The sequence below is a fragment of the Nanorana parkeri genome, unplaced genomic scaffold (assembly GCF_000935625.1).
Source record: "Nanorana parkeri isolate BGI_ZX_2015 unplaced genomic scaffold, ASM93562v1 scaffold60, whole genome shotgun sequence".
In the NCBI taxonomy this organism is placed as follows: domain Eukaryota; kingdom Metazoa; phylum Chordata; class Amphibia; order Anura; family Dicroglossidae; genus Nanorana; species Nanorana parkeri.
In genome coordinates this window covers 773,624-796,776 of record NW_017306328.1, presented here as the reverse complement: position 1 = coordinate 796,776, position 23,153 = coordinate 773,624, and the positions used below count along the sequence as shown (strand labels likewise).

The 23,153-nt window shown below is 38.9% G+C and overlaps 1 protein-coding gene across 1 annotated transcript in view; it reads left to right on the top strand.

Moving 5' to 3' along the window:
• The window catches only part of TENM3 (teneurin transmembrane protein 3), a 988,875-nt gene that overhangs the window by 926,219 nt on the left and 39,503 nt on the right, over nucleotides 1–23,153 (top strand). The window contains exons 22-24 of the mRNA XM_018576225.1: nucleotides 7,394–7,626; nucleotides 11,930–12,084; nucleotides 15,064–15,938. Of these exons, the coding sequence (XP_018431727.1) occupies nucleotides 7,394–7,626; nucleotides 11,930–12,084; nucleotides 15,064–15,938 (1,263 nt within the window). The remainder of the gene's footprint in view (nucleotides 1–7,393; nucleotides 7,627–11,929; nucleotides 12,085–15,063; nucleotides 15,939–23,153) is intronic.

Sequence of the window (23,153 nt, the reverse complement as noted above, 5' to 3'; positions counted from 1 at the left end):
GTATTCCCCCCCCCCCCCATTGCTTATGTGGTCTGTTATATAGTGCAGGATAGGGGAAAGTTGCTTACTTAATAGTAGCCTACTGTTCAATCCATGTTTAAATATATCTAAATCCAATCACTAAAATATAATTTATATTTTAAGGCTAAATTATGTTGAGCACTGTCTGTAATACTTTTTATTTCAGTAACGGTAACTTTTTCAAAACTGGGTTTTGGGGGCCTACCCCTTTCTTCTTGATCCAAGCAGTGCTGATACAAAAAGGTTTAGCAAAATGTTAAGAAAAAATCTGCAAAGACAATTTCTGGGGAAAAAACACACTGTTAGAAAGTTAGTGAGATAAGGAATGGAGAAGTGGGCTAGGGAAGGAGGGCGGAGGAGGAAGGGGGTGGAAAGGTTTTTCTTTCCTGAGTATTTTCCCTTTAGGAACCAGAACATGTTTGTCTTCTATAGAGTAGTCTGGTTGTCCCACAGGTGTGCAGTATCTATCTTCCTATTCTTTTATGGTGTGTCTATTCATTCTTGTTTGGATTTTTTACATGTTTCACCATTAAAACATCCCTGGTTGCACTTGTTGCATTGAATGAGGTACTCCACACTACTGGAGGTGCAGCTGTATGACTCAGTAATATTGAAGGTTCCTTCTGTGTGTGTGTGACACTTTTTAAAGGATTGATGTGGCTGCACAGTTTGCAGCATTTCATGTTGGAAGGTTTTGTTTCCTTGTTTGCAACCCTGTTGTCAGAATGGCGTTTCCTGCTTTTTTATTTACGTCTAAGGTTTCAAAGTTACAGAAAATATCATTTAGGTGGATATACTGTAAATATCCTTAGTATTCACAAGAGCTTTCAAAGCATGCTTACTTCACTGTGCTCACCTAGAATCTCGAGCATGAACCACTGACTCATGATTGATTTTGATTGGTCAAGTGCATCTCAGTGTCCTGGTTCATGTCATTGTGTTTGATATATAGTGGAATAGTCAGAGAATTTACCTGCAGACACTTTTCTTGAGTGGTATGTGTGACAGTAACTGTATACTGCATTTCAGCTTTTAGCTAGGCTGTAGCAGTAATGGTAGAAGTTTTCATTTTAAATGAAAGGGCTACTTTAATGGAATCTTGATAGATAAACATGTAACAGAACTTGGCTGCTCTCCTGAATTAGATGCAACTTTCACAGTATGCAACAACAAGCCTCTCTCCATACCAATTACTTTTTCAATGCATTTTTCGCCTAAGGCTTGCAGTGCATTATGGGACTTGTAGCAAAGACATCTGTATTTATCAAGAAGGACATTCAGCTGAACCTGTCTGAATACATTGTAATTATTTGCAAGTATGATTAATTATAGCCACGGATGTAGTACAATAGAAAGCCTTGTTAATTTGTCAGGTGATCAGATATTCGAATGGATGTTTTATGGTGCTTACAAATCAAATTACAGCAGTACCAGCCAAATCAAATGAAATTTGAATTTAGATGTAATAGATATATGCCCCCTCAGATTAAAAAAACAAGCTTTGGGAAGTTAAACCACCAATACTGTGCATCCTGAGCAAAGTGCTTACAGTGGAACTAAAGCCTAAACTTTTTTGGGGGGTGGATGGAGATAGGTGGGTGGGGGTTTAGAGTTGGTTGTCAGTTTTGTTTTTTTGCTATATATGTCTCACTGGGGAGATTTCCCATTACTTCATGTCCCATAGCCACAACTGGGAGTGAGAGAAAATCCCTCCAAAGTGAGGGAAATCCCTAGCTATCACCAGATAATGTGTTCCCAATGGAAGATTTCCCATTGTTTTACTTTGGATCTCTGTCATAACAGTCAATAGGAAAAATACAGACGGTGAATCTCCATAACAAAGACACAGACCACAATAATAACTTTTAATCCCTTTCCACTCTATCCAAAATGAAAGAAAATGTTTGGGCTTTAGTTCTAATTTAAAAATAGGCAACATAAAGCACATAAAGCATAAACAATAAAGGAAATCCACACTCATTCTTTCACTTGTCAACTTAAAGGGTAAGGATTTCATTATAGTTCCCCAGTCAACCCTTTATAATCATTTGACCTATTCTTTACAAAAAAAACCCTGCCCAACCTGTTTAGCTGCTAACATACCTCAGGAGGGACAGTTCTGAGCAGGAGCTTACATGTTTACATGCTCCTGACTTATTCCTCTTGAATGTTGGCTATGCTTATGCAGTTATGCCCCACAGAATTGTATTGAGCGGTCTCATGAGTGTATGCAGCATGGATGTGCTTGACTATGTCAAGGGGGAATAGTAAACTCCTGCAGACTGCATGGATTGTGTGACATTGGTTTTGAAAACATGACATTTCCTAGACCATGTTAATATTCTGCAGTTAAAAGGACTGTTGCTCTATTGAGTTTAGGAAGGTTTGGTTACAGTCACCAGTGTTTAGCTGGAGTTCTTTAGAGGCCCAGCACAATTTTATATTGTCAGCGACCAGGTTTATGAAACAAGAGCAAGATCATCAGTTCACCCTCAAAAAATTGTGAGGCTTCATTTTGGTTTGGCTCTACCAAGAAGAATGTTCTTCTTACAAGTATGCAATAGAATCTGAATTTTCTCTTGAAGCTTATTCTTTATCACCTAACATATGCTTTTAGCTTGCACTAAATTTTTCATCCCATCCTTCCTTGCTAATAGCGGGATTATTGCTTCCTGCTTTTGGTATCAGGAACGTGTTAAGTTATTATAAATGTATTTATTTTTACTAAATCACATGTACTGTGCGAGCAGATGTTTAAAGTTCGCCGAGAGATGCAGATTTATTTTCGTTTGGTATTTGTAAACTCATCAGAAAGAGAACTAATTGTTCCGGTGTCCTTAGCACAACTTCAACTTTTATTTATCATATAGAATGTACAATAAACTTTACATCTTCTCTTTCTGCTTTATTGCTATATGTCTGTTTTATAGCACCTTCTTGTGTTGTTATTATTTTACAGCGTAAATTATGAAATGGGTTATAGAACTACAGTCATTTGGCTTAAATGAATACAACCCTTGCATGTCTGATCTATGATGTTTCTAAGCAGCATCTAAATATTGAATTTTGACTTCTTTTTCATTTGTATTAAAACAAAAGATATTCACATTCACCAGCTAAGGGATTATGTTGTCTCCTCAAAAATTCCACTTTGAGGAATTGTGAGTTTAGCTTTCAATTTTTAACAGCAGTGAAACCATAAACTTCCATCTCTGGGCTTTATTTAAGACTTTAAAACAAAGTCTGGATCCTTTGTCAGTATGCTAAAAACTTGTAACTGAGAAATACTTCTCAATCTTTCATTACTCGGAACCAGCAGAAAATAAGTAGGATGTTATTCTATACGAGTATATTTCTTGGTAGCAGGCTTTGGCCACTGACATCCCAGTACTGGTGGTGGTCATCCATCAGATGTCTCAATCATGAAATTAGTAAAGTGTTTTTAAGGCCAAAACTTTTTATTCTCTTTTTAATCTTAGTTTAAGATGAGATAGGGGAGGGTTGAAACTCATATCAAGCTATTTTGTGCTGCCTTTGTCCCACTGGGGAAATGTTGCTTCGCTTTCTGTCCTGGAGGCACAGCAGGAAATGAGTGGAAATTTCACCTCTTGCACTAATAACAACTGAATCATTTCTGGACTTCCCCTCACTTTCTGTCTATGACAGTAGCCACTAGGAAAAATATAGCATTGAATCCCCTCAGCATGAGCATAGACATGACAGCATAAATATTATCCAATATACAGGTAAAACACTCCGGTGATCATTACGTTTTTATGAGTGAAAGAAATCAATCCTTTCACAGTCTGTTCTTTTCACTTAGATATTGGTAAAGTAATGAGTTGATTGAAGTGGGTTCTAGTCTCCAGTGATATAACAGGATTGGTAGATGTCTTTCTGCCATCCCACTTATTGTGAGATATCTGGTATCCTTGGATAGCATTTAATGTAACTAAAGCCAAACTCTTTTTACAGTTTTGGATAGAGCGTGGAAGGTTTAGAGCCCCTGTCCAGTCTTTGTCTGTATCCCTGTGCGGGAGATTCTCTCTATTTATCCTTTTGACCATTGTCACTGGGATTGAAAGTGAGGGAAGGTCCAAAATGTTAAGTTGTCATCATAACAACAGTAAAGGGGAAATCTTCCAATGGAGACACTTTTTCTGGTGACAGCTCTCTGAGAGGCATTTTTCTCACTTAAGAGAGAAATTCTTGTTGCACCTACATGACAGGAAGCAAAGGTACATCTCACTATTTGGACACAGATGGCAAAAAAAAACCTGACTAACTATTTTATATTCTATCCAATGACAAAAAAAGAGAACAGGCTTCAGATGTACTTAAAGACAGATGCAAAATTGTGCTTTGTTGTAAACATATTAATTTTAAAATAATGACTGTAGCTTATTTAAGAAATGAGAAATTTTGAAAAAAAAATTACTTTATATACTCATATTTATTTGATAACACCACGAAAATCAGAAAATTGCTTATTAAATGTAAAATGTATTGCTAGTTAATATGTGTCTATACATATAGATCTATATATATATCAATATCCCATTCTCAGAGGTATCAAAAGAGGTTTTCTTTTTTTGGTCTTTGGGAGCAACTTTTCGAATAATTATCCTTCCAGCTAAACACTTATCAGGCAACAAACCCCATTTAGCCAATTTGTGCCCATTTTCATGATGTTTTTGTTTTGCGTTACAACATATGACTTCGCTTTTTTACACACTCATTCCTTCCAAGCATTTTTTTAAACTTTTTTCTTTTTTTAACGTTGCAGTATATGTCTTTTTGGATAGTTGCCCCTTTTGCCATTGCAACCTTGCCCTACTGCACAAGCACATTGAAGCCCATACAGATGAGCACTGTGTTATACAAATGGCTCGGCATACACACAATAAAATCTTAAGAGTGCTTTAAGTACTATTTACGCTCATTTAGACATAACTGTGTGCTGCCTTATTTCTTACTAGAGAAAACCATTTTGTTGACTTTGTTAATAAATGTGCTAAAACAGTAGCATCAGTCACCCAAATGAGCATAATTTAAAGATAACGAAGCATAACTTATTTTAGGAAAAGTAATTATCCCTTATGAATGGCATAGTGTAATTATTAATGCAGAGCCTGATGGTAACACCGTATACCTTATAGCGAAGACTACAGGCTGTTCTGTCTTCTTCTTCCTCACTTACTTTTCCTTATGCCTTTTAACATCTCCATTCTCAATCTGATTTTAATTGTAATTTTGTTTGCCTTTTATTTCCCATTATGCAAATGCAAACCACAGACCACCTCTCCCCCCACCATACTGACACTAGGGTTATTAAGCCCACAGTTGGGACCTGAAGAGAACAGCACAATTCCACTTGCCCAAGACTCCATATAGATCCTCGTGCAAGCTGTTCCTAGACAGTGCCGTGATTGACTTGACCAATCATAGCTGTCCTTAAAACAAATGAAATGCTACAGTATATGCTGATTATTCGCAACTAATGGCCTGTTGAGCTGGGGCAGCATGAATAAAGATGCGTGTTTTAATGAAAATTGCACACCGGGAATAAATGCAAAGCAGAAGAAAGAACAACGTTAAATTGCTCATACAAAATTACTCACTTGAATGTGTGTTCTAGCAAATTAGTGACACTGATGTTTACTAAAAGGGCAATTTGAGAGCTGTCTATCTGTTCCCTATGCGGCATGCCTGCACCCAGTGTTCGCAAAGCTCCCTGGTACAATGAATGGAAGCTTGCCCCGCTCCCCTGAATAGCTGTAAGATGTAAACGAAGCATATCATTTTGTTTTAATACCTTCTAATATCTGTGAGCTAGTAAAAATCACAGGTATATGCTGGCGCTAATTAAGAAGACGAATAAAATTGCCACCTTACAATTAGTGTAGTAAAAGCCGTGAAAGTGTGAAATTATATACTCATTCTTTCTTATAATTGAAATGTTTCAGTGTTTCTAGTTAACTGCGTACATGTAACAGATACAGGAGTTTTAATTTAATTGTTACCAAGAATCTATAACAGACTGAAGATCTTTCTGTCGATTTAGCGATCTCTCGAGTAATTAAAATAGTTTTTGTGACAAGATCAGATGGCCTTTGAATGGAATGTTTGTGATAAAGCTTCCACTGTCAATTATAAGGACGTTAGAAATCATTGATGATTTCAGTGGCCATAGAAATGCACAAAGGTAAAGGTCTTGTCATTTATAAAAATCTCTGACCTTATAGTCAAATGTATACTTCAAGAGGTGAGAAAATAAAAGCTACACATTGGCTGAACGACAAAGAGCCTTGTGACTTACAGTATCTGAACAGCCCCCGAACCCCCCTCTCCTACAAATGTTCTATTTAAAGGGTTTCTAAACCCTCACGTTTGTTTGCATATATCTACTGCTAGCAAGCAGTAGATATATGCAAAAAGTAAAAAAAATAAAAAAACGCTTTAAAAGAGCTTAATACTTACCTGTGTCTTCCCGCGCGCTCCCGTTCGAAAATCTGAAAATTCTCGGGCAGCCGCACAGCATCTTGGGGCGGGCGCATGCGCAGTTCGGATTTTCGGCCGGGAGACGAGGAGAGACACAAGGTAAGTATATGGACGCGTGCACCCGCAGGCAGACACTGTGGGACAGGAAGTAACCAATAAGGACAGAGGAGTCATCGCTGGATCGGAGAGCCACAGCAGCGCTGGAGAGAAGGCTGAAAACGACAGGAAAGAAAAAGAAGATCGGATTAAGAGACATAATGTAAGGTAAGTGCTTTCACTAACATTGGGGGGGGGGAGGGAAACAACTGTTTGCCTTTAATGTCACTTTAACTGTAGCTGTAACTGCAAATGTCCAGAGATAGTCAATTAAACAAAACAAGAAAAAAAAATTACTTTAGATTGTATGTAAATGGTTGAGTGTTATCTCTTTCTTGTAGTAAATTTTACCCTGTTACTGGAAATCGTCTATCGGTGTAGTTTATTAACTGTCTTGGAAATGTCACATGGCATTTTAATTGACATTTACCTGTGTCCATTATTCTAGTTTGTTCATACCATTGTTTTGCACTATCACCTCGTTTTAAAAGTTCAAATTTGATGTTTTATTGCATATACTCTTGGCAAGATACTATTTTTATGTAACCAAATGCACTAGTTATGGTATATTTGACAAATATTACTAAGGGTGAGTTATATTGGGCTTTACTGCTTAATGCAATTGTCCTTACACAAGGACAGCTTATAGCTGAGAAATCATAGAGTGCATACATTTTGCAGTTGTGTCATTTCCATTCATTTATGTGTTACTTGTTGTAGGCCTTTTCTGTTGTTCTCCTCATTTCTAACTTTAGCATACTGTCTGTTTCTGCAGTAGTAACTTGGCCCACCGCTACTACCTGGCTACAGATCCAGTAACTGGAGATCTTTATGTTTCTGATGCAAACACTCGCAAAATATATCGTCCTAAATCACTGACAGGAGCAAAGGATTTGATCAAGAATGGGGAAGTCATTGCTGGCACAGGAGAACAGTGTACACCATTTGATGAAGCAAGGTGTGGAGAAGGGGGAAAAGCAGTAGAAGCAACCCTCACAACCCCAAAAGGTAATTCTCATTAATGTGTATGTAAAGGTAAAAAAAAATTTTAACTTTTGGATGGAGTAGGTAAGGGTTAGACCCGGGGTGCCCATAAGGTTGATCGCGATCTAACTGTCGATCGCGATGTCCTCTCCTCCCGCCGGTGGGGCTTCTCTGCTCTCCCCATCTGTATGCAGCGGGGATCCGAGAAGAAGTGAAGGAACCGGCAGTGGGGGAGGATAGAGCCGATGTCAGAGAACTAATGCCGAGCGGTGAGGAGAGAGGTGCTCGGTCTGGATCTGACAGCCAGTGCCTCTCTCTCCCCTCATCGCTCGGCCTTAGTTCTGTGACAGTGGCTCCGCTCGGCTGAAGTGCTTTGTGATGGATCCCCCGCTGCCTCTGCCCGGGACAGCAGGGGGGATCCATGGGAGATGCTGAGCCCCGGTGTGCGTGGCCGAGCGGCAGAGGATCGGTACATATCAGGGATATGTACCAATCCTCTGTGCAGGACAAACACTGGAGTGATCAGCTGATCACTCCAGTGTTTGTAAATAACTGGGGACACATAGTACTATGTGTCCCCAGTTATGAATGAACAGGAAGTGATTTACATCACTTCCTGTTCATTGATGAGTTTCTCGATGGGGAGAAGCACTCTGTACAGAGGCTCCTCCCCATTCAGAAACAGCTTGATAGTAAAATATTTTCTGGATTAATGGGAAGCCTCTGTGCTTTCCATTCATTTAGAACAGAGGCTGCAGAAAAAGGGATTGAGGACTTTGTGTCCTGAATTTCTTGTTCTATTTTAAAAGGGAAATATCAGGGTGCTGTTTAGACCCCTAATATTTCCCCGAAGTCAACCTTCCCCCCAACAGTAAATAAAAAAATAAAATAAGAAATAATAAAATTAAGAATTTTAAAAAAATCCTGGAGGCAGGGCGCTGGGTGACATCACACGCCTGTTGGGGGAAGGGGTTTCTTGCCTCGGGCGCAAAAGGAGCTGGCTGCGACTATGCTCCCACCGTGCTCGTGCGGCTGCCGGCTGAATGTGTTAGACGCCGCAGATGGAAAGGGGCAGGACACCTCTCCCCATGTGTAACGTCGGCCACACGAGCACCATGGAAGGACAAGACGCAGGGGCCTCTAGGACGCACTGGAATGTAAGCCGGCCGACTCCCTGCGTTAAGGGGCGGGAGGGGGTGTGGGGTTGTATTGAAGTCAATAGCACCGCAGGCATGCCCCCGCCCACAGTGCGATCGGCCGCACCCTGAACGCAGGCACTAATGTGCCTGCGTCCGGGTGCAGGCGATCGCACTGTGGGCGAGGGGCCTGCCTGCAGTGCCATTGACTTCACTGCACCGCCACGCCCCCTTTCCGCCTCTGAATGCAGGTGTTTTTTCGTTGGTAGAAGAAAAATTTTGGGCGCCCCTGGGTTAGACCCTGTGTCTGGGGTTATTGTCTGTGGCCCCACTGGGGAGATTGACCTTTCTAAGTGTCCATGTGACATGTGCTGAGACACAAAGGGGATGAGAACTTCAAAAATGTCAGGTTGTCACCACAGCAAGAGGTAAAGGAAAATTCTGGATGTAAACAAACAGCAGAGCCCCGGCCGTCACTTTGAGGTAAGTATGCATATGTGAAGGGCGGAGGTTGGGTAATGTTGGGTTGGGGAAGGTGAGCTCAAAGGATGAGTACACTTTGTTTTAAAGTGCACTTACCCTTTAACACTAAGCATCTGATTTTATAGTTCAATAATGGTTTCAGAAAACGTGTTTGCTTTTTTTTTACCTGTGTATATATTACAGGTTAACATAGTACATACATTTTTTTATGCTTGCTACTATTAGCAACTGCAAGTCCTCAAATATGTCCGGTATGTTGGCACAATGAAAGTTGGGCTGGGAAGATTTTTTATTATTATTATTATTATAGCAATTTTTTATATCACTTACATTATGTGACTCTCATTTGTCTTTATCCAATTTATATCATATCATATTGCAGCTAATACTCCAGAATTTTGCCTTTGGTACACAGTGCCAGGACCAGGTAAACCAGAGCCCAGGAAGACTGTGTCCTGTCACATTTAAAGCATTTTAAAATAAAAACGGATTTCATTAGTCAAAACAGACACTCATATCTACCCACCCCCACTTTGTCCTAGTCCTGGTGGTCACTAGGAGTAAGAATGCTCTGGCATAGGTTGTCTGTGGGAGGATTAGATACCCTGATGTTGGTGTCAGTGGGAGGAAAAATATAGGGGGCTTTGAAATGTGTTAATGGCAGGAGGGCTGGACAGCTCTGGATGGGGATTGGTGTCACTGTAGGGGGATAGGGTTTCTGAAGGGAGTTAGGGGACTTAGCAGCAGTGGGAGACTGGAGGGCTTTGCAAAGGCTGGGGGCACTGTGGGAGGTTGGGTGGCACACTTCGGCCCTGTTGATACAACCCCTTATGGATTTGGTCTTTTTAGTTGTGGCACAATGTCCAGTATTTGAAGCAGAATTGAAGCCGAAAACAGTCCATTGCTTACAAGATACAAGTATATAATTTTTTTATCTAGAGCCATGGCATCACAAAACGTTTTACTGGGAGATTCATTTAATATGGTCTTATCTAAATAAAGGAACCACACATCTGAGGCATGATCCTTTTTTCTTTTTTTTTTTTACGGTTTTGTACACTGTCATTATGCTTGAAGACATCCGTACTTTTGGAAATCACATGTTTTACTAGTCCCCAAGACTCAAACATGAAATGGTTACTTCACCACAGTGATCTTCATTAGCTGCCTTTGACTCAGTGTCATGCCAGAAATGTGCTTTATGTCAGCATGTTGCACAAATAATTATCTTTCAAGAGAATTTTTATTTTGATAGTCCTGGACATAAAAAGATTTGTCTAAGAACAAAATGCAAAAAGAGTAGCTTGATGGTTATACAATTTTGTCAATAACAAGGGAAGTAATTTAATCCTGTTTTAAAATGATAGAACACAAGTTGTATCCAACTATCTATGCACAGTTTTCAAAATATTAATCAAGTGTAATATAATAGGTAAAAATATAAATCTTTTTATGTATCTGTTTTTATTACTGTTTACAGTTTTATTTTGTTGTTGGCTTGGGGGTTTCATTTTCCAATTATTCATGTCTGACCACACAGAGTAAGTGAATGCTGTGGGTGCAATAATACTAGCACGTTCTCCTATCCTTTTAAGCAAGTGTAACTTTCAACAAATGGAATTCAAATATTGGAAAAAATTTTATGCCTGAGCCCATCCACACTAGCCTTGCTTGGACATAACTATATTTGTTTTTGTAAAGACCAACCCTTCAGTCTAAAAATGCTCTTTGGATGTATGATGGAGACAGTTTGCAGGTGTGAATAAAGGTGACTTCATGATAACAAACAAATGGATCTTGATTTTAATGTGTGGCTAGTCAATGAACTGTATAACAGCTGCAGTTGTTGCTGCATCATCCTCTGTTAGTGCATCATCATCTTCAGATTTATTCTCAAAGATCGCAACTGAAGCTTTACTTTCACTTTCTTTCTGTGGCTCAGCTCTCTTCTGCCAGCAACGAGTTGACAGCTTGCCATCCTTTTAATCTTCAATATAAACACGGGGCAGATGTACACGAATAGTGAAGAGAGCAGAATGCTGAGACTATACTTGGACGACTTCACTGCTTCTGTTATGATCTTTGAGGATGCATGATCCACAGTGGCTGCATCTACAGAGGCCATTGAATGTCCATTGTAAAAACACTTTTACTTTAAAGTGTATGTAAACCATTAGCAATGAACTTCTCTTATTTGCTCCCATTATTATATATGTTATATCAGTTTGATCAGTGCGAAAGATCCTGCTAGAAATTTTATGAGCTGATAAATTCTTGTGCACTCTGCCTGTGCTTCACTCTTATCAGTTAGCATTGATCCCACTTAATATTACATTTTAGTTTTTGGGTTTAGATACACGTAAAGGATAACCCACACCAGTTAGGCTATTTCTATTGTTTGTAGCAATAAACAGTGCCTATGGTGGTCAGAAAGACTCTTGAAAAGACCGTAAGAGGGAGGGCAGAGACTCCAGAAGATATCTGCTATCTAGGCCCCCATAAATGATGCGTTCACTACTTTTAGGTACATAAAAGATTACCTCTGTCAGCACAGATGGAAATTGCTATTTTTTTTATTTCTATTTCTTTTTTTTTCTTTTTTTAAGTGACTATAATAGTTCCTGGAAGTACATCAGGAAAAAGTAAATTGTTACTTGTGATCTGTGCTGTGTTTCAATAGATCTGACCTATTCTGCTCTTTCGTAAAGGCATTGCTGTGGATAAGAATGGATTAATTTACTTTGTGGATGGAAAGGTTATCAGAAGAGTGGATCAAAATGGAATAATATCAACTTTGCTTGGATCTAATGACCTGACCTCTGCACGACCTTTGACCTGTGACACAAGCATGCATATCAGTGAGGTAATACCATGAGCGCTATTATAAAACAAGTTGTGATAAATGGTCTGTCTTCTAATCACTGTTTAAATGGCTAACCGTGAAACTGAAAATTGCTTACCTGGCTCATGCATATAGCTCATTTGGCTTTGACAATATTGTAAAATCAATAGTTATATGTTTTAGTAAAAGAATCACATTATCTTATGTGCAAAGCCTGCATCATTGAATGAAGAGATGAAGCTTGTTTTGACCAAAGGCTGAATTCACTTCACATTAAAGATACTGTGTGTGTGTGTGTGTGTGTGTGTGTGTGTGTGTATATATATACACACACACACATACACATACATACTGTATGTATATATATACATACAGTATATATGTTGCAAAATGAAAATGCAACATATATACTGTATGTATATATATATACTATATACAGTATATATGTTGCAAAATGAAAATGCAACATATATACTGTATGTATATATATATACTATATACAGTATATATGTTGCAAAATGAAAATGCAACATATATACTGTATGTATATATATATACTATATACAGTATATATGTTGCAAAATGAAAATGCAACATATATACTGTATGTATATATATATACTATATACAGTATATATGTTGCAAAATGAAAATGCAACATATATACTGTATGTATATATATATACTATATACAGTATATATGTTGCAAAATGAAAATGCAACATATATACTGTATGTATATATATATACTATATACAGTATATATGTTGCAAAATGAAAATGCAACATATATACTGTATGTATATATATATACTATATACAGTATATATGTTGCAAAATGAAAATGCAACATATATACTGTATGTATATATATATACTATATACAGTATATATGTTGCAAAATGAAAATGCAACATATATACTGTATGTATATATATATACTATATACAGTATATATGTTGCAAAATGAAAATGCAACATATATACTGTATGTATATATATATACTATATACAGTATATATGTTGCAAAATGAAAATGCAACATATATACTGTATGTATATATATATACTATATACAGTATATATGTTGCAAAATGAAAATGCAACATATATACTGTATATAGTATATATATATACATACTGTATATATGTTTTTGTATGCGGTGTGGCCTGAGAATAATGTATATTTTGTATATGCTTTGTGGCTTAAGAATACAGTATGCAGGCAAAGCAATGTCTACCTAACCTCTGTCAGTATTGTAATACAGGACAGGATTCCCAAATACACCAAAATGCCTGATATATAAAAAGATGTATCTTTCCTAAGTTCCAAAGAGTTACTTCATTAGAGCCACCAGTTAGAGTCAACCCTTCCTGAGGACACATCACCAACAGAGATAGGAAGTACGAGCTTAAAGTATATGTAAATCCCAAATCTCATTTTCATTATGTTTGGCATCATGGATTACTGTATGCAGTTTTCTCAAGCAAATAAGTGTTTTTACTTTGTTTCTCACCGAGAGATCCTATCAATAACAGCACTTCTGGTTGCAGACTGACAACGCTAAGCCACTGCCTCTCAATTAGTTCCAGTGTTGGCAGCCTGCCATGCAAGCACCTTCAGTTGGCTGTGGGGCTGCTAATCACTTCTGAGCATTTCTCCTGCAGACCATTTACATCAGGGGCGCCCACTATTTTTCGTCTGGAGATCTACTTTTCAAATGACGAGCTCATTGAGATCTACCTACGAAAAAACACCTGTATTCAGGGGCGGGATTATCAGCCGATCGCTCCAGTGTTTGTCCTGCACAGAGGATTGGTACATACTACTGACGTGTACCGATCCTCTGCCGCTCGGCCACGCACAAATGGGCTCAGCTTGTCCCCTGCATCCCCCCTGCTCTCCCGGGTAGAGGCAGCGGGGGATCCGACGAGAAGTGAAAGAGCACTTCAGCCGCGGGGCGGGGGCGGGGGGATGTGTCGGAGCCGCTGTGACAGAACGGATGAGCAGTGAGGGGAGAGAGAGGCGCCGGCTGTCAGATCCTGGCCGAGCGTCTCTCTTTCTCTCTCCTCACCGCTATGCATTAGTTCTGTAACAGCGGCTCCGTCCTCTGCCCTCCCCAGCCACCGGTTCCTTCACTTCTTCTCGGATCCCTGCTGGGGAGAGCAGCGGGGATCCAGAGAAGCGGCGGGGAGGAGAGGACATGGCGATCTACCAGTGATCGCTACGCGATCGACTGGTAGATCGCGATCGACCTTGTGGGCACCCCTGATTTACATTAAGACAAAGGGAGTTCTTTAGTGCAGTTGTAATGTCCTTGGACAGTACTAGGGGTACACTGATGCTTTTCACTTGTTACCTGTTATTGCTGTTTAAACATGATCATCATCAAAAAAAAAAACACTTTCTATTACACTTGCACCTTCCTTAGTAGAATTCATTGACCAGTGAGATATTGTTACATTTTCATTTTGCAACCAGGTAATATAAACACAAATTTTGTTGTTATAATAAGGATTACGATTTATTATTTTCTATAAAATCATCACCTCTTACAGTGCCACACAAGGTAATTGCTGCAAACAAGGGTAAATAGCAGAGATATATAATAAAAGAAGTTGAAAAAGAACATGTAATTGCATAGCAGAAAATATCAAAGGAAATGATGATACAAGAGGTGTGAGAGCTCTGCAAGTGCAGTCTTACAATCTGGAGGAATAAAGAAATACATTTGTACTGTAATAGTCGTATATTCTTTGTCAGGTATCTGAGAAGGAAGAAGTGGTGGACTAGAGACTAAAGAGAGTATCTTGAGCCAGATGAAACATTTCCTATCAATGGATTCTTTAGAACTTTGTGATTTTTTTTCGCAATATGAAAAAAAAAGATTGAAGCAACTTATTGTTTTGTTTATGAAAAAGCTTATTTTTTAGCTACTAATGTATACATTCCACCAGGTAAATTTTTACAGTTATTGCCATTTTTTTTTTTTTTTTTAGGTAAGGCTTGAATGGCCCACAGACTTGGCGATTAATCCAATGGATAACTCTATATATGTTCTGGACAACAACGTAGTTTTACAGATCACTGAAAACAGACAGGTCCGCATTGCTGCAGGAAGACCCATGTATTGCCAAGTACCTGGAATTGAATATTCTGTCGGAAAATATGCAGTCCAAGCAATATTAGAATCTGCCACTGCTATATCAGTGTCCTATAGTGGGGTTCTTTATATCACAGAAACGGATGAGAAGAAAGTCAATCGTATTCGACAGGTGACCACTGATGGAGAAATTTCATTGGTTGCTGGAATACCATCAGATTGTGATTGCAAAAATGATGCCAACTGTGACTGCTATCAGAATGGCGATGGCTATGCAAAGGATGCTAAACTGAGTGCACCATCCTCTTTAGCTGCTTCTCCTGATGGGACCCTGTACATCGCAGACTTGGGGAATATTAGAATCCGGGCTGTCTCCACAAACAAACCTGTCCTTAATTCAGTTAATTATTATGAAGTTGCCTCACCCACTGACCAAGAGCTTTATATTTTTGATGTGAATGGAACTCACCAATACACTATGAGTTTGATCACTGGAGACTATTTATATAACTTCAGTTACAGCAATGAGAATGACATAACAGCAGTTACTGACAGTAATGGAAACACTCTCCGAATCAGGAGGGATCCAAACCGCATGCCAGTGAGAGTCGTTGCACCTGACAATCAAGTGATCTGGTTGACAATAGGTACAAACGGGTGTCTCAAGAGCATGACTGCCCAAGGGCAGGAGTTGGTGTTATTTACCTATCATGGTAACAGTGGACTCCTAGCCACTAAGAGTGATGAAACTGGCTGGACTACCTTCTTTGAGTGAGTACTACTCTAGCAGTATTGTTTACTGTTGTAAAGCTGAAATATTTTTCATTTTTCAATCACAAATGTACTGAATCATGGTTCACAGATGGCAGGCTACTAAATTTGGGCAGTTTTAACCCATGTACCCCTCTAGTTAAGGTAGAAGCATGGAGCACAGTTGTATAACTGACTAGGGTCAATGTATACTTGGTGAGACCCTCATCTACAACACATTTTCCAGTCCCCAGTTCTTTTACATTTTTCTTGCCTAAGCTAGTGCCACAGCTTTTGTTCTATACTACCATTGCAATATATTAATCAAAAATATATTTGTGTTATGGCAACGGGAGAGCAGAAGATATGCACTGTGAATAAGGGGGGCATTTGATCCAGTGGAGAGAAACCAGGACCCATGGTTCTGGTTCTTTGTCTCTGCTTCAATCCTGAAGCAGTGATTAGATCTACTTAATCATGGTCATGTTTGTGCAATCCTAATCCAATAATTGTTCTTGTTTGTTCAAAACCAGTTGGCTTGTACACGTTCCCAACTTTGTTTCACAGAGACTTGAGCTGTGTCTTCTTCTTGAACTGTAAAATAGGCTATTAGTGAATGGTAGTTTCAAGGTTGCTTTGCCATGTTCTTTTACCTGTAGCTTAACAATGGAATTGGATTTAGTAAATTAGCTTTGTTTAAAGTTCAGTCATTTACATTATGATTTCCACTATTGCTCTTAACATAGAATTTCAGATGCTTATATTAAAGATACTTTTTTCCTAGCTAATTAGACACATAAAAATGATTCCCTTTCTAGCGTAACAGTATTTAATCAATAAAATAATGACTTGATAATCACATCAAACAGCTAGATGTGAGAAATCACAGGCACCGTTTTAAATGATAATTTACTACTTTATCTCTATAGGATCCAGTAAAGACTTTGTGCAAAAGAACAAGTCATTCCAGCCATTAAAATGACATAATTGGAAATAACAGGGGGTTAGGTAAACACATGTGGCATTATAAGCTGGAGTGGAATTGATTTTCCTGATTCAGTGCCTTCTTAGTTTACTATCAATAAAAAAATTGATGGAATTCCTTCATGATTAGTTCCTCTATGTAAGTAATATGTGTTCTATTATTTGCATTGATAGCATTGTTATGGTCATTTTTAAATCAAGTTTGGTTGGAACCTGTGACCATAGAAATATGGGAGCTGCCCTTGCTGACTTATTTAAAAGTGCAGTGTCACGTTCTGCTGCCCTCATCCTGACATTATTACTTAGTTGCTGACAAGCATGCAACCAGAAAAGTCTGAAAAGTTTTAACTCCCATCCTGAATGCTAGTCAGGTCAGGGACTCACTAGGTAGTAAAGTAATGATCAGGATGACAGCACTGCAGCACTGATGCAAATAAAGAAAGGCAGTTCTATTGGTTAACACTGTTATTGTGCAGGGTAATTAAAAAGCACTGCTGGGTATATATCTAGGCAAGTGGGTGTATTCAGATTATCCATCCTTTTTGTAATGTTCCAGTATTGCCAAGTCCACGCTAAATTAGTGCGTAGCTTTGCTCCCAAGTCAGTGAGGAGACCACATAAAGATAGTGGACTTAATCTAGGGCTGTGCTGGAGTACATATCTGCTACTGAAAGCTATAACTGCTTGAAAACACACATTAAATTCAGTGAGCTGCAAATGGGCTGAAAGCTAACAAGTGGTTAAACCAGTAGCAAACAGATGTAATCACTTGTGCAGCCTGAGTTTTACAGGTCTGCAGCTGGAAAGAAAAAAAACACATGCCGTGTCCCAATCCTGGCATTGTGCTAAAGTACCAGGCTGTTGGGTCACAAGGCTTTTTTCTGTCCTATTCTCCAAAATTCCATATTTAATTTACTCTTATTACTAGGGGATGCACTGATACTGGTTTTTCGGTATCGAGTACGAGTACCGATATTTTTTTGGGTACTCGCCGATACTAAAAACTGATACCGGAAGTCCCATTAAGGAAGCCGGGCGGTGTGTAATGACACACTGCCTAGCTTCTTGAATAGCTGGGAAGCCGTCTCCATGCTCCCTCGTCACCAGGTGACTAGGAAGCATGGAGTCGGCTTTCTGGCCAATCAGGAAGCCGGGGGTGGGTTACCACTCGCCGCCCAAATCAGGAAGCCGCCCGGCGAGTCACTACATGCCGCCAAGATTCCTGATTGGCCGGGAAGCCAGCTCCATCCTACCTGGTGATGAAGGAGCATGGAGCCAGCTCCCCATACAATCAGGAAGCTGGGCAGTGTGTAATGATTCGCTGCCCGGCTTTCTGATACCGGAAGTTCCAGTATCAGGGTACGTTTCGGGAGCATTTGGGCAAATACTCGGTATCGGCACAGATACCGATGCTAGTATCAGTGTCGGTGCATTCCTAATTATTACTATGAGTTTACTTCATATTGTCAAAATTGCACACCTCTGTTGCAGACTCCTTCTTAAACTTCCAGTAAGGGAGGAGTTCTAGCAGCCATTTACTGAAATGTTTATTATTAAGTTTGCTTAATAACAAATTTACTTTAAGTAACCAACTAGAGTTTGTCTTTCACATATTAGAGAAATGTGATTGACTGCTATGGGGTACTGCACTTTGCACTCTAACTTTGGTCTTTGCACTGCTTTATTGAATAATAGACATGTTTCATTGACTTATTTAGTTAGCACTTTTGTGTCTCTTCATCATGCTTTCTGCAGTCAGAGTGTGTAACATGTCTGTGGCTTAGAGCATTCTATGATGGCATTTGTAGTCTCTGTTTACCAGCATGAGACTACCAAAAACAAAAAGGAGTATGTTATCCCTTACAATGGCACATCTCAACTATATCACGCGTGATCAAGAGAAATAACATCAGAAAAAATGTTTAATCATATGGATGAAATAATAAATTTTGTCCCTTCACCCACTAATAAAAGCAATGGCTTTAATGTTCATATTGGGACAGCATAGATGAGCATTTTCCAGCTTACATACAGCCATCTTAAACTTGTGAGATAAATTTGTAGGTTGCCCGGTGCCATTGTTTTTTTTTTTTTTTCTGGAAATGTCAGTTACCTCCCACGACAGTGGCTTCAACATTATACAGTTCACTAACTTGGAACACTTGTGTTCATCATTGGCTGCATGCCTGTTCCATATCAGTGACTTCGAAGGTGCTGAATGCCAGAGACAGCCAGGCATTTTCAGTGAGCAGTGACAGTTACATTTCTCCTAGAACAAGTTATCTTTTCTGGACATTCTAACTTTAGTAAACTTACAATGTGTATTGAATAGCATTTTTTGTTGCGTAGAGTTGCTTAACCACTTGAGCCCTGAGTGGGTATGCTGAAATGGCACGGAGGCAGCAGCTATTCATCCTAGTGCCATTTTAAAATGGCATCAGTACTCAGAGGCTCTGTTGTGCCTGGGTAAGTTGGAACTTCCAGAATCCAGCACTAAGCCCAGGAGCTGAAACAATTAGCTTCTGGACTTCTCCTCTTGCTTACACATCACTCGATTGGAGCTCTGGTAGTGAATCATTGTAAACACAATACTTCCTAATTGTGTTTACAGTTAAACTGATGTGATGTTGCAAGTGACATCATTGCAGCTTCTTCCATGGGGGCTCAGGCAGCACTAAGGCTGGGTTCACACCCGGGCGTACGGAATATGCGCGTTTGCCACGCGTTTCGTACCACTCGTTTTTACTGCGATTTGCGGTTAAAAAAAACGTGTGACAAACGCGCGTTTCCGAGGGCTATCCGGCTGTATCCTAATGGATACGCGCGGCAAATATGCCCCAAAGAAGCTCCTGTACTTCTTTGGGTGTAGGGCGTTTTTCCTACGCGCTGTAAAACGCCCAGGTGGGAACCATGCCGTAGGCAATTATTGGTTTTCACATGTTGAGCGTTTTACAGCGTGTAGGAACGCGCTGTAAAATGCCCTTTTCAGTGAGCAGTGACAGTTACATTTCTCCTAGAACAAGTTATCTTTTCTGGACATTCTAACTTTAGTAAACTTACAATGTGTATTGAATAGCATTTTTTGTTGCGTAGAGTTGCTTAACCACTTGAGCCCTGAGTGGGTATGCTGAAATGGCACGGAGGCAGCAGCTATTCATCCTAGTGCCATTTTAAAATGGCATCAGTACTCAGAGGCTCTGTTGTGCCTGGGTAAGTTGGAACTTCCAGAATCCAGCACTAAGCCCAGGAGCTGAAACAATTAGCTTCTGGACTTCTCCTCTTGCTTACACATCACTCGATTGGAGCTCTGGTAGTGAATCATTGTAAACACAATACTTCCTAATTGTGTTTACAGTTAAACTGATGTGATGTTGCAAGTGACATCATTGCAGCTTCTTCCATGGGGGCTCAGGCAGCACTAAGGCTGGGTTCACACCCGGGCGTACGGAATATGCGCGTTTGCCACGCGTTTCGTACCACTCGTTTTTACTGCGATTTGCGGTTAAAAAAAACGTGTGACAAACGCGCGTTTCCGAGGGCTATCCGGCTGTATCCTAATGGATACGCGCGGCAAATATGCCCCAAAGAAGCTCCTGTACTTCTTTGGGTGTAGGGCGTTTTTCCTACGCGCTGTAAAACGCCCAGGTGGGAACCATGCCGTAGGCAATTATTGGTTTTCACATGTTGAGCGTTTTACAGCGTGTAGGAACGCGCTGTAAAATGCCCTGGTGTGAACCAAGCCTTAAGCAGCCCTTATCTGTCTCTCTCTCTGCAGCAGCAGATCAATCCTGTAGTGATTTGTTGCTGTCTGTAGTGATCTGATGCTGCATATATATTTATTTATAAATAATATATATATATATACATATATACAGAAAAAACTATTTATTTCAACACTAAATTTATATAGATATATGTAACTTGACAATCCCAACAATGAAATCTCTTGATCTGAATAATATTTGCTCTTCAACACCAAACGTTAGCAAAAGCTAGCGCAATGTCTTTCGAAATTTTAATGATTGCAATCCTGTATAAAAGTCGCTGTCATGCTAATTTATTTCCTCGCCAACCCAACTTGAGCTTACCTGAATGTTATGCGAACATTTTACACAAACCAATTATTTTTTTTCCTGTCTGCGTCGCATGTAGGGTCGAGACGGGAATTATGCTGTCCTAAAGTAACATGCAAACCTTCACTTTGAGCTTTGTCATTTCGTTGTGTTATATAAAAATGTGATATAATTTTATTCAGCAGATATGGACGGTTATATTTTTGGTGTATATATGGGGCTGTGCTAATTACGTAAAAGTTGTTTTGGGAAGGAAAACATGAAAATACAATTTTTTTTATTTTGAAATAATTCTTCCTAATTTGAACCTAAAAAAAAAAAATCGAAATTAATGCACTATTTGTCCCAAGAAAAAGGATGTATGATATGTAAAGGTAGACTACAAAACCTAAAAGATATAAGGTGGTAAACTGATACATTGCCAAAACAAAAACGGGCTCAAGGGTGTTATAGGTAACAAGTCCTGGGGACCCAAGTGTTTAAAAAAATTCAGTATTTACATGAAATCACAGTTTTGTACTCAACAACATGAAAGAATGACAGAGCACAGAGAAATCATTTATAGATCAGAGCTTTTTCAAAGCCTGCCCAGTACGATGTGTATAGACTTGATAATTAGCAACTTAGCATTGGCATCAGTAACCTATAGGTTATGGTATGGCAAAAATGTTATTATTAATATTGATGGCTATCAGTAATAATAAGTATAGAGCAACACATGATAGATCACATTTTTAAAAACCTCACTAATTAAACTGTCACACTATTAGTTCAATTTATTTGGCATAAAACGACATGTACTGAGTGTTTTTTTACCTTGTGAAATGTATAGGGGATTATTTTTTGTTATTTCATTTTCTTCAAAGTTCCTCTGACATGCAAAAAATATCTCTGAGATTTGAAAGTCAGAGTTGGACCCACATGTTTACAGGGAAATCATTACATTTCGCTTTACTTTGAAATATACGTCATGCATAGTTAAAGTCCACTATGAATCAACATAACTTCAGTCTTAGACTATTAGAGGTAAAAGAAATGCAATGTTTGTAAATAACCTTCATGAGAAAATCATTAAATGGTATAGTTAAACAGTAAAGAACATTTTGATGTGCTTTTTACGTGTATCCTCAGCAAGGCCATACTAGTCATGAAGTGAGTATTGGATTGGCATTAAAAAAAAGCACCTTTTACAGATAGAAGAAGAAATAGGTTGAGTTAATCAGTAAATGTAGAGCTATGGCTGATATAGAGAATTATATAAATTGCCTGCAGTTTACAATGTGCAAGATTGATTTGCTCTTCCTTTCCTAATTAGTGATACAACTACTCTAGTCATAAAGGTTGCAGCAACATCTAAATCCACTGGATAGATGATACTTGACTGTGACCCCAGTGTATAAGCCCCATAACCCTTAAAAGAGAGAGATTCTGTGGGTCTAAAGGCTTTACTGCTGTAAGTGGGCTGGCACAGAACCAGATGAGTAACATCTGGGCTTTTCCCTGAGGTGCAGAGCATTCACAAGACAGTATGTGATAGAAGAAATGTCAGTGTTGTCCACAGATACACAGTTTCTGAAGAAAAATGGCTGCAATGAGTAACACTAACGGTTCTTCTTTCAGATCCTCTCAATTGTGAAAAATCAATCCTTCTTTTGATATTAGAGGATCTCCATCAACTGTAAAATGGGGTTAGTTGACAAGGTTAGAATTTTACTTATTTCGAGAAATTAGATATGTGCCCCAGATGAAAATTAAAAATACCATATTTATAGTTTAACCCCTTCATGACTGAGGCATTTTTTTAATTTTTTTGTACCCATGTTATATTCCACATTTTAGGCCTGAAAATTACTTAAAACCCCCCAACATTATATATTTTCTGAATGCCAAGACCCTATAGAATAAAATGGTGGTAGTTGCAAATTTTTATGTTGCGCAATATTAGCGCAACTCCTTATTAAACCCCAATATTTAGTGAAAAATTTAATTAAATGCCCCAAAACACAACAAAATACCAATTTTTTTAATGAAATATAAAAGATGAGGTTACAACGAGTAAAACGATACCCAACATGCCCAGGTTACAAATTGCGTGCATCCGTAAAACGGCGAAAAACCCCAGTACCTCAAAAAGTCCATAGAAGACGCTTTAAAAGCCCCCACAGGTCATCAATTTAGA